Source organism: Zonotrichia leucophrys, chromosome 7, assembly GCF_028769735.1.
Source record: "Zonotrichia leucophrys gambelii isolate GWCS_2022_RI chromosome 7, RI_Zleu_2.0, whole genome shotgun sequence".
In the NCBI taxonomy this organism is placed as follows: Eukaryota; Metazoa; Chordata; class Aves; order Passeriformes; family Passerellidae; genus Zonotrichia; species Zonotrichia leucophrys.
Genome location: NC_088177.1, coordinates 1474269 through 1486677, shown reverse-complemented (window position 1 = coordinate 1486677; position 12409 = coordinate 1474269). Strand labels below are relative to the sequence as shown.

Sequence of the window (12409 nt, the reverse complement as noted above, 5' to 3'; positions counted from 1 at the left end):
CTTTCCAGGCACAGGGGAGGCTCTGTCCCCCTTAAGTCCCTGTCACACCTGGTTTCATACAGAGCCTCAGCTCCATAGACTGGAATGCCACCAACTCAGTCTTGGATTAACACTATTAATAGTGTTAATTAATCATTAATCAGTGGCTGTGACCCCTCCAGGTGCCCCAGGTTACTCACCCCAGCAGTGGAGGGGTGGGAAGGCACCGAGGACACCGTGGTTTGCTGGGTGGCCACTGAGGAGGAGCGTTGCTGTGGCAGCTCAATGGTCTTGACCTGCTTGTAGCCCACTGCAGAGAGAGGGTGGGGTCATTATGGGATGGACAACGATCATTGTGTGGGGTTTTTATTATGGGATTGTGATGGAGCTGGTTGGGATAAAGATCATTGTGTGACGGTTAGTTATTTATTATGGGATTGTGATGGAGCTGGTTGAGATAAAGATCATTGTGTGGGGATTATGGGATTGCAATGGAGGTGGTTGGGATTGTGTGTGGTTATTATGGGATTCTGGCAGAGCTGGTTGGGATAAAGATGATTGCATGGGGTTATTATGGGATTGTGATAGAGGCAGTCTGGAGAAGGATCATTGTGTGGGGTTATTATGGGATTGTGATGGAGCTGGTTGGGATAAAGATCATTGTGTGACGGTTAGTTATTTATTATGGGATTGTGATGGAGCTGGTTGGGATAAAGATCATTGTGTGGAGTTATGGGATTGCAATGGAGGTGGTTGGGATTAAGATTGTGTGGGGTTATTATGGGATTCTGGCAGAGCTGGTTGGGATAAAGATTGTGTGGGGTTATTATGGGATGGTGATAGAGGCAGTCTGGAGAAGGATCATTGCGTGTGGTTTCTATGGGATTCTGGCAGAGCTGGTTGGGATAAAGATTGTGTGGGGTTATTATGGGATTGTGATGGAGCTGGTTGGGATAAAGATCATTGTGTGACGGTTAGTTATTTATTATGGGATTGTGGTGGAGCTGGTTGGGATAAAGATCATTATGTGGAGTTATGGGATTGCAGTGGAGGTGGTTGGGATTATGTGGGGGCCTGAATATATGTTGTATTGTAAGATCTGTGTGTGTCAATGTGGGGCCTGAATATATGTTGTATTGTGGGATCTGTGTGGGTCCGAGTTGCTCCAAACGAGCTGCAGCTGCAGGGTCCTTAGCTGGGCAGCAGCTGTAGCTCGTGAAGGTAACTGAGATAAATAGGGGTGGGTTGAGAGCCCAGGAGGAGCCCCTGAGAAGACAGGAAGGACTGAGCTGCAGAGAATGGAGAAGAGCCCCAGCAGAGAGGCAAGAACAACACTGCAGCGAAGATTACAACAGGATTAAGATTGTGTGGGGTTATTATGGGATTGTGATAGAGGCAGTCTGGAGAAGGATCATTGTGTGTGGTTATTATGGGATTGCGATGGAGCTGGTTGGGATAAAGATCAGGGATGTGCCACAGGGGTGAGTTAGGAGTAAACAATCAGTGGGCATGTGCCACAGCTGGGTTTGAAGTCAGTTTATACCCGCTGTGGCTTGTGCACAGCTCGGCGTTTTGGGGCCTGTTTTCCCTGGGGGCCCTGCGTGGGGGGGGTGTGGCCTGTACCTGTACCGTGGCCGTACGTGCGTGTACCCGGGCGTGTCCGTGCCTGTCCTGGTGGCCGTGTACTGGCCGTACCGTGGCGGACGTGTCCCTGGCCGTGTACCTGTGGCACGTCGTACCGTGGCGTGTACGTGGCCTACCTGTGGCGTGACCTGGGCTCGTGCTGTGCACCTGAACCTGGGCTCTCGTGGAGCCGTGACCCGCTGGCCCCTGGGACCTGCGAGTGCTCGCGGCTGCGGCGCTGCGCCTGGACTGGGGGCACACGGGGGGACTGTCACCAACCTGGGACCCTCGGAGCCACCAACCCTGGGACCCTCAGAGCCACCAACCCTGGGACCCTCAGAGCCACCAACCCTGGGGCACTTGGAGCCACCAGCCCCAGGGCTCTCAGAGTTCCCAACCCTAGAGCTGAGACCTCATAGAACCCCAGCCCTGCTAAGCTCAGTTTTTCCACAATCCCAGTGTACCATAGTGGGATTTCCCAGTGCTTTTTTAAGCATTCCGTGCTGAAGTCCAGCTCGTCAATATTCACAGTGTTTTATCCTTTCTCCAGACTCTTTCCCCTTAGTCCTCATTGCTTACAAAATTTTTATTCTAATTATCCTGTGATTTTCTTCCTGACAGAGCACTGGGCTGTCCCCACGATTTTCTACCATCCAGGTATTTTTCCTCTCAGACAGGAGTTAAAAAAAAGGTCACTGAGAACAGCCTGTTCAGTTATTCCAAAAGGAAGCACAGGTTGTATCATGGCACCTGTGGATCATATAAACGATAAACAATCCTCCTCCTGCCTCTGCTGGATCCTTTCACAACAGGAAAATTAATAATGTATTTTTTGGCCATTAGTTGCACTGGTGAGGAGCAGCTACAGCCAATTTCTCCCCTGTCCCCTGTGTCCCTTGGGGTCTCAGCTCTGTTTGGCACCCAGACCTCCCTTGCAGGAGTTCAACCCCATTTCCCTGCAGCCCCTGGGACACACCTGAGATCATGTGCAGGCTCCGGGACTGGATGTTGTCCTCGGCGGGGTCGTAGTCGAAGACGGAGCCGGGGTTGGTTCTCCACACCCGGAGCCCTGCAGGGAAAAGGACATTTCCTGAGGGGAGGCCGAGCAGCACGGCCTGGCAGGGCAGCAGGACAGGAGCTGTGTCCTCCCCAGCCCTGGAGCACCCTGGGTTAGTGGAAGGTGTCCTGCTCATGGCAGGGTGAGACTGGATGGGCTTTAATGTCCCTGCACTCCAAACCAGTCTGGAATTCTTTGAAAAATCACCCTTATTTTATAATTTAGTGCTTCTCAATTCTATAGCACAAATTTGGCTTTTTTACAATCAATCTACAGCACAGTATTTCTCTAATAGATAGAGATGGAGTTCAGAATAGAACCATAAATGCAGTGTGACATTATCAAGGTGGGGACAGCAGGTCACAGGTGATTTGCAGCTGTTGGGGCAGAATATTTCCAAAAAGGATTTGGATGACAACATCCCCAGATAATGTTGAATTGGAATTGATGTGGCTGAGCTCAAATGAAACCCCTCCTGCAGCAGATGTGCCCAGGGCTCCTGACCTGTGATGTTCTCCTGGTCCTGGTCCACGCGCTTCCGCTCCATCTCCACCACCCTCCTCTGGATGCCCCTGTAGCTGATGTCGCTGAAGTCCTGCATGTTCTTCTTCACGCGCTCCGTGATGGGGTCGGTCACCACGGGCGTGAAGCTCCCCTTGCTCTTCTCAAAGTCCTCGTGGTACTTCACCTGCAATTCCAAAGGATTGTCATTCCCGCTTCCCTCAGGGGCGTTTCCAGCTCCTGAACTTTGCCCTTCCCAATCCCAACCTGGGACCCTCAGAGCCACCAAACCCTGGGACCCTCAGAGCCACCAAACCCAGGGCTCAGAGCCACCACACCCAGACTTGGGTACCCAAACCTGGTGGGACACGTCGTCCTTGCTGCCAGGCAGGGTTATTTTTATATTGAACTCCTCTTATATTGAACTTGACATTGAATTTTTACATTGAACTCCTTTTATATTGAACTTGATATTGCATTTTTATATTGAACTCTTTATATTTATATGAACTTGATTTACATTATTTTATATTGAACTCCTTTTATATTGAACTTGATATTACATTTTTATATTGAACTCCTTTTATATTGAACTTGATATTTTTATTGAATTTTTATATTGAACTGACACTTTTATATTGAACTCTTATATTGAACTTGATACTGAATTTTTACATTGAACTCCTTTTATATTGAACTTGATATTGCATTTTTATATTGAACTCCTTTTATATTGAACTTGACATTGAATTTTTACATTGAACTCCTTTTATATTGAACTTGATATTGCATTTTTACATTGAACTCCTTTTATATTGAACTTGATATTGCATTTTTACATTGAACTCCTTTTATATTGAACTTGACATTGAATTTTTACATTGAACTCCTTTTATATTGAACTTGACATTGAATTTTTATATTGAACTCCTTTTATATTGAACTTGATACTGAATTTTTACATTGAACTCCTTTTATATTGAACTTGATACTGAATTTTTACATTGAACTCCTGTTATATTGCCCTCCCTTCCCCGGGCAGGCCCCGCTGGCAGAGCCTTACAGTGGAGATGTGTTTCTGGGTCTCCCGCACGCGCCGCATCTCCGGCGTGTCCAGGACGTAGGCGGCTTTTCCTTGGACCTGCTTGCGGAAACTGTCCGAGTAAAGGACCTGCCAGGGAGGAGGAGCAGCACAGGAGTCACCTCTGGAGCACCAGGCTGCCAAAGAAAGGCCAGCCCCAGATTTTTATACAATTTTTTTATAAGTGATCTTACTGAAGAACCACAATTTTATACGTCGCAGAGTATCACGGCAGTAAATTGAAATTTAACTGCTTGAAAACTCCCCAAGAAAACGCAATTCAGCACAGAAATACTTGATTTGCACCAGGAAGTTTTGGAGAATTCCATATCCTTCCAAGCCTCTCCTGTGTGAGAGAGGGTTTCGGGGGTTCCTGTGTCTCACCCTAAATGAGCCTTGCTTGGTCTTTTCCTATGCAAGCTGTTCCAGCTCCAGAGCTCAGTCCCCAAGGGCACTGGGTGCCAGAAGCCAGCTCGCTCTCAGACCAAGGCCGCGGGTCAGCCCCTAGCAAGCAGGGAATATTCAGCTCTTAGTGATCAGGCAGCTCTTGTGATTTCAGCTTTGCTTGCTGGGTAGCTTTTCCCTTGGCCTAAGGCTCCAGCAGAGGGTAGAGAGAGGAGAAGCAGAAGACGCTGGCTGTTCCACGAGTATGGCTTTATTGTAGGGTCTGTGAAGGGTCTCAGCTCTTCTTCTTCCCAGTTAGTAGGGGTACAGTGTGCTACTTTTATACCCTTGGCCTGGATCCAATCCTGACCAATGGCAAAGGTGTTAGAGTGACCATAAGTGACCAATGGTAGGGTTTAACACAATATTGCCTTCCATGGCTATAGGGATAAGGTACAAGGCGGATGTCCCTGGAGACAGGAAACTTCTTTGCCGCTGTGTCAGCATTCTATTCTCCAAGGGGCCCTTGGCTAAACCTTGAGGGGTTTCCTACACAGGGGGACAGCAGAGGAGGTCCTGGCTAAACCTGAGGGGTTTCCTACACAGGGGGACAGCAGAGGAGGTCCTGGCTAAACCTGAGGGGTTTACTACATCACCCACCGAGCTGATGTTCTCCTGGTTGCGCTTGGCTCTCTCCATCTCGGGCGTCAGCGGGGTCGGGGTTCCCTTGGCCATGTGCTCCCTGTACAGCACCTGCAGGGCACAGACACAGCTCAGGCTGGAGCAATCCCAGCTGCTCCTGGGAACGGGGGGAATGCTCAAGCAAACTCAGCCCCTGCTGAGTGGAAAAGATCTCGGGAAACAAAGCAGCTGAAACGTTATTGGCAAAAGGTGAGAAAAATCATTTAAAACATCAAAGGGAAAATAGGCAAAAATAAGGAAAACTGGGAAAATAAGGCTGATTAGGTGGAGTTTGGCTGAGGATGGTTATTTTGACACAAGGTGCTTGGCTGTGCTTTCAGTACCGAGCTGATTTGTTCTTGGTTCCGCTTGACTCTCTCCATCTCCGGCGTGACCGGGCTGGGGGTGGCCTTGCCTAAACCTTCCCTGTATGCAACCTACAGACCACAGAGCAGAACTGCACACCAACCCCGGGGTGATGCTGGGTTTGCACTCAACACCCCCCGTTAGGATCAAAAAAATAAATTAAGGAAAAATCGTATTTACAAGTTAAACGACAAAAAAATCCTTTAAAATTAGGAAAGGGGGGGGAAAAGTCAGGAAAAATCGTATTAACAAGTTAAACGACAAAAAAATCCTTTAAAATTAGGAAAGGGGGGGGAAAAGTCAGGAAAAATCGTATTAACAAGTTAAACGACAAAAAAATCCTTTAAGATTAGGAAAGGGGGGAAAAAGTCAGGAAAAATCGTATTAAGTTAAACAACAAAAAAATCCTTTAAGATTAGGAAAGGGGGGGAAAAGTCCGGGAAAAATCATATTAACAAATTAAATGACAAAGAAAAATCCTTTAGAATTCCAGTGCTTAAGAGGTGACTTTTGAAAGGAAAAATTAGCGGGTTAAATAAAACCAGGCAGAGTGAGGTTATTCAGAGGAGCTCGGCGCCCTCCTGGGTGTTAGCACGGCAATGGGAGGTCCGGGCAGGGTTTTCCTGGGAATACCGAGCTAATCTGCTCCTGGTTGCGTCTGACTCGCTCCATCTCGGGAGTGACGGCCGTGGGGGTCGCCTGCCCCACGTTCTCTCTGTACAACACCTGCGGGACAAACACGGGCGGGCTCTCAGACAGCCCCGAGCGCCGGGCTCAGCACAAATCATCACTGCGTTACCACACTCAAACCTCAAACGTTCAGTGAGGAAAAGTGGGATTTGGGGTTAAGGGCTCTATCCAGGGGCTCCAGAGGCCCAGAAAGTGCCTCTGGCTCTAAAAAGCTGTGTGAGGAATGCTTTATCTGCTTTTTTAAATCTATATTTGAAGCAATTCCTGATCTTTTTTAAATCTATATTTGAAGCAATTTCTCAACACAAATTATTACTTTCTTACCAGATTTCAAAACCTCAAACGTTTAGTGAGGAACATGAGGAGGAAAAGTGGGATTTGGGGTTAAGGGCTCTATCCAGGGGCTCCAGAGGCTCAGGGAGTGCCTCTGGCTCTAAAAAGCTGTGTAAGACATGATTTATCTGCTTTATTTAATCTATATTTGAAGCAATTCTTTGATCTTTTTTAGGAGGGAGGTGGAAGTTTTGTTGCCACACTGCCCCAATAATGATGTCAGGGATCCTGAAGTCAAATCCACCTGAAAATCCAATGGAAGGTGAAACACTGAACACAGAGAGAAGCCTGAACATCCCTGGAAAACCTGGGCTAGGGAGAGGTGAGGGAATGAAATGAGCTCTGTGTCCCTTCCAACCCAAACATTCCCTGATCCCACCAAGGGATCTGAACTCCTGAGATGGTCTGGATAGAACCCACAAATTCACAAACCAAGTTGTAAAAAAGGCCTAAAACTCTGGATCACACCGTTAACACCAAAGTAATTTGGGTTTAGAAGGAGCAATTAATGTGCAGAAAAAAAAAGAAATACATCTCTTTTTAAATTAAAACCAGCTCTGAGTGGGAGTTAGGCTGTTACTTGATTAAGCTGAAGCACAAAGGAAAGCAGAAATTCCTGGGAAGGTACCGAGCTAATGATCTCTTGATTGCGTTTGACTCTCTCCATCTCGGGGGTGATGGGGGTCGGGGTCACCTTCCCCACATTTTCCTTGTACAAAACCTACAAGGGAGTACCCAAATGTCATTGAAAAGGAAAGGAAAAAGAAAAAAACAGAAAAAGAAAAATGAAAAAAAAAAGCCAAAAAGCAGAACGAACAAAGAGCTTTGGAGCCGTCCCACCGAGTTAGGGCTGGGGCATGGGGAGGAGTTGGAGCTTTTAATTAATTAATTAATCTGGGATGCAGGGACGGGGGCAAAGCACAGGGGGAGTAAGAAAGGGTTTAAAAATTCAACCAGGACAACAGCATCCCTCCCAAAAAGGGATTGTTTTATCCAAGTAAAAGCCTTCCTTGGGTTTCAGCTTTTAGTTTTCCCATTACAGGGAAGCGGGCGCGGTTTGTGGGTGAGCACGGGCAGGGCCTCGGGGCAGAGGCGTTTCGGGGTTAATAAGCACAGGCTGCTGAGGCTCCAGCCGGGTTAAACAAACACTCCATTCCCGTTTTCGGGGACTCTTCCTGCTGTAAGTACCGAGCTAATGATCTCCTGGTTGCGTTTGACTCTCTCCATCTCGGGGGTGACGGGCGTGGGGGTGGCTTTCCCTATGTGCTCCTTGTACAACACCTGCGGGACGAGAGCGCAGAGAGGCACGGTCAGCACCAGCTCTCCCCACACGTTCCCTTCCCTCGGTGATTTTAGAGCAGCTCCTGGGCACCGGTTTAGTACAGGAGGAGTTTGGCAGCCTGGCTTGAGCCGCTGCTGATAACGGGGTATCAGTTATCAGTACCAAAGAGCGCAAAATCCCCCCGGAGGGGCTGAGCACGGCACAAAACCCAACCAACTGCTAAAAGAAATTAGCAATTAAACCCAATTAAAATAAACGGCAGCACTGCAGAGAAAAGGAGAGGAGTTTGAGAGGGTTTAGGATTAGAACAGGACATTAAAATCACTCTTAAAACCGAGATCAACCGACCCGAGTTAACATTTCAACCGGAGAAAGCCACGAGTGAGGAGCGAGCCCTGCGCTGAGCTGCGTTATTTTGGGACAAATCCTTCTCCAAACGGTTAAAAAGGGCTTGGAAAGAGTTAAAAGGTTTCAACTCTGGGTTTAAAGAGTTAAAGGGAAGTTTTGCTCTTGGCAAAGTACCGAGCTGCAAATCTCCTGGTTGCGCTTGACCCTCTCCATCTCGGGGGTGACAGGAGTGGGGGTCCCTGTCCCCACGCTCTCTTTGTACAACACCTGCACAACAAGAAACCGTCCAAAGCCATCAGCACTCATCAAATCCAAATTTTCCTGCGGAATGGGAGCTGTTAAACCCCCACTGCAGCCACCTGAGAAGTCACACCCTCCCTCTTCCATGGTTAAAACAATTGCACAAAGGAATTTTAGATATAAAATATATAAAACATATAAAGGGAAGATGGAACAGGGAATAAAACGGTTAAAAACGTTAAGAGTAACGTAAATATTTGTAAATAACTCCAAACCAAGTAAATATTTGTAAATAATTCCATCACTGCAATGTTCATCAGTGAAGAAGTGGGAAGTCAGTAACATAGTGAGGAAGTGAGGACTGATTAGGAGAGTGTTGTGGGATGTGTTTGTGGGTTTATAGGATTGTTTTGAGGATGTGTTTGTGAGTTGTGGATGTGTTTGTGGGATTGTTTGTGGGATGGGAGGGTGTTTGTGAGGATGATTTGTGGGATGTTTTGAGGATTGTTATGAGGATGTGTTTGTGGGGATGTGTTTGTGGAGTTTGTGGGATGTGTTTGTGGTGTTTATGAGGATGTGTTTGTGGAGTTTGTGGGGATGTGTTTGTGGAGAGGGATGTGTTATGGGAGTTTGGAGAATGTGTTTGTGGTGTTTTAGGGGTATTTTGAATGTGATTTGTGAGGATTGTTATGGTGCTTGTGGGATGATATTTATGAGGAGCTGCATTTGTGAGGATTGTTATGTGTGTTTGTGGGATGTATTTTGTGGTGTTTGTGAGGATGTTTTTGCAGGGGATGTTGTTTTGTGGAGGGTGTGTTCGTGGTGTTTGTGTGGATGTGTTTGTGGGGATTGTTTACGGTTTTTGACGATGTTTGCAGGGATGTGTTTATGAGGATGTGTTTGTGGTGTTTGTGAGGATTGTTTATGGTGTTTGTGGGGATGTGTTTGTGGGGATGTGTTTGTGGGGATGTGTTTATGAGGATGTGTTTGTGGTGTTTGTGCAGATTGTTTATGGTGTTTGTAGGGATGTGTTTCTGTGGATGTGTTTGTGGGGATGTGTTTGTGGTGTTTGTGAGGATGTGTTTGTGGTGTTTGTGTGGATGTGTTTGTGGGGATTGTTTACGGGTTTTGAGGATGTTTGCAGGGATGTGTTTGTGGGGATATTAGTGAGGATGTGTTTGTGTGGATTGTTTATGGTGTTTGTGGGGATGTGTTTGTGAGGATTGCTTACTGTGTTTGAGGATGTTTGCAGGGATGTGTTTCTGTGGATGTGTTTGTGGGGATGTGTTTGTGAAGATTGTTTATGGAGTTTGTGAGGATGTTTGCAGGGATGTGTTTGTGTGGATGTGTTTGTGAGGATTGTTTATGGTGTTTGAGGATGTTTGTAGGGATGTGTTTGTGAGGATTGTTTACAGTGTTTGTGAGGATTGTTTATGGTGTTTGTGGGGATGTTTGCAGGGATGTGTTTGTGAGGATGTGTTTGTGGTGTTTGTAAAGATGTTTGCAGGGATGCGTTTCCGTGGGTGTGTTTGTGAGCGGATTAAGCAGGCGGAGGGCAGAGCCGTGTGTTTTAAGGGCCGTTAGTGAGCGCTCCCGCCGCCCACGGTACCGAGCTCAGGTGCTCCTGGTTGCGCCTGGCCCGCTCCAGCTCGGGGGTGAGCGGGATGGGGGTGCCCGTGCCCGGCTCCTCCCGGTACAGAACCTGCGGGAAACGGGACACAGATCCGGGATGGGAGGCAGGAAAAGAGGAATCCTGCTCAAACAGCAGCGCTGGGACACAAACCCGCGCAGGAAAAGCTGTGAAAGCACCAAACAACCCCAATAAAGCGGCTCCGCATCCTCTCCCAGCCCAGCGCATCCCACCCAGGCACGGTTTAGTTCTCCAGGGTAAAATCAGGAAAATTCACGGAACAAAACTGGATGGGGATTACATAAGGAAAACAGGCTGGGTTTTTAAGAGTTAAACAAAAAAATAAAGTTGTTGGGGCCAACTAAGGAAAGGGAGCGGGGTTTTAAGAGTTAAAAAAAGAATTGTGGAGAATAAATTAGGAAAACATGGGGTTTTAGAATTAAAAAAATATTCTTGAGATTAAATTGGGAAAACGGTGGATTTTTAGTTAAAAAAAAAACAGGATTGTTTGAGCTAAATAAAGAAAATAGAGTGGATTTTAAGAGGTTAAAAAAGGCGTTCTTGGGACAAAAAAAAGGAAATAGAGTGGGTTTTTAAGAGTTAATAAAAGGATTTCTGAGACTAATTAAGGAAAAAATGGTGGGATTTTAATAGTTATAAAAGGCAATCACACTCCAAAAGATGGGATTCAATTACTAAAATGATGTAATTAAACATCAAGGGAATAAGAAAAAATGTTAGTAATAATTATAAAGGAAAAAAAATTCTGAGAGGGACCGGGACATTATTTTTTTGGGTAAGTCAATTATAAGGAAACAAGAATATTGTTTTGTTGGTTAAAAAGTCTTTTAAAATCGATTAAAGGGGGTATTTTTTTTTTCACATTTGGAATTGCAAGCTACCGAGCTAATGTGTTCTTGGTTGCGTTTGACCCTCTCAATCTCGGGGGTGACAGGGGTGGGGGTTCCTGTGCCCAGCTCCTCCTTGTACAACACCTGTGGGATGAGGGGCAAAAAACAGAGTCAAGGCAGCACCAAAACCACCCAGAGCACCAGAGAGGGGCTGCTGACACATCCTGGGGGGAAAAATCCCTTGGGATAAAAAACTCATTTAAACTCTGCTAGGACTGAGGCTGAAGGAGGGTGGGATATTGGGGAAAAAAATTTACATATAAATAATATTCTATATAATAGAAATAATTATATATCATATATAAAATGAATATTAATCAATTAATATAGAATACTATCATTTATATATTCAAAAATATATTATGTATTAACTACATAGAATTTCTAGTGCTCTCCTGGTTTCAGTGGCACTTCCCTCACCTTTCCAAACATTCCAACACCCCCAGAACACTTCCAATGTATCCCTGCCATATTTACTAAAGGAAAAGGCACCAAACCCAAAGGGAAAGGCTCCAAACCCAAAGGAAAAGCACCAATCCTAAAGGAAAAGGCTCAAACCCAAGGCAGGAGCATTGCTGTTACCAATCCCAGCTGATTTCCCATCCCACCCCATCACAGCCACGGATTTGGGTCAGACAAGGAATAGTTTGGGGTTTATACATGGCAAAGCCAGGGGAAATCAAAAATTATCTAGGATTGAAGTGATTAATGAAAGGAAAGGCAGATCATAAAAAATACAGCAAGAGAAAAATGGGAAGAAGGGATCTGAACTCATTAGTGATGGATCCAATCAAAATAAATCAGGGATTACTGAGGAAAAATGGCAGAACACAAGGGATGGGATGTTCTTGTGTCAATCAATTATTTGGGGTTAAGATTATTTTAAAATTGATTAAGAGGGAATTTTTTTGGCTTTTGGAATTGCAAGCTACCGAGCTAATGTGTTCTTGGTTGCGTTTGACCCTCTCAATCTCGGGGGTGACAGGGGTGGGGGTTCCTGTGCCCAGCTCCTCCTTGTACAACACCTGTGGGATGAGGGGCAAAAAACAGAGTCAAGGCAGCACCAAAACCACCCAGAGCACCAGAGAGGGGCTGCTGACACATCCTGGGGGGAAAAATCCCTTGGGATAAAAAACTCATTTAAATTCTGCTAGAACTGAGGCTGAAGGAGGCTGGATTTAGGTGGGATATTGGGGAAAAAAATTTACATATAAATAATATTCTATATAATAGAAATAATTATATATCATATATAAAATGAATATTAATCAATTAATATAGAATACTATAATTTATACATTCA

At 45.9% G+C, this 12409-nt stretch overlaps 1 protein-coding gene across 1 annotated transcript in view; it reads right to left on the bottom strand.

Moving 5' to 3' along the window:
* NEB (nebulin) overlaps window positions 1-12409 on the bottom strand; it is a 105380-nt gene that overhangs the window by 2152 nt on the left and 90819 nt on the right. Inside the window, exons 134-141 of the mRNA XM_064718377.1 lie at window positions 7884-7976; window positions 7324-7416; window positions 5286-5378; window positions 4224-4331; window positions 3164-3347; window positions 2579-2671; window positions 1777-1851; window positions 180-289 (exon numbers count right to left, since the gene is read on the bottom strand). Coding sequence (XP_064574447.1) covers window positions 180-289; window positions 1777-1851; window positions 2579-2671; window positions 3164-3347; window positions 4224-4331; window positions 5286-5378; window positions 7324-7416; window positions 7884-7976 — 849 coding nt within the window. The remainder of the gene's footprint in view (window positions 1-179; window positions 290-1776; window positions 1852-2578; window positions 2672-3163; window positions 3348-4223; window positions 4332-5285; window positions 5379-7323; window positions 7417-7883; window positions 7977-12409) is intronic.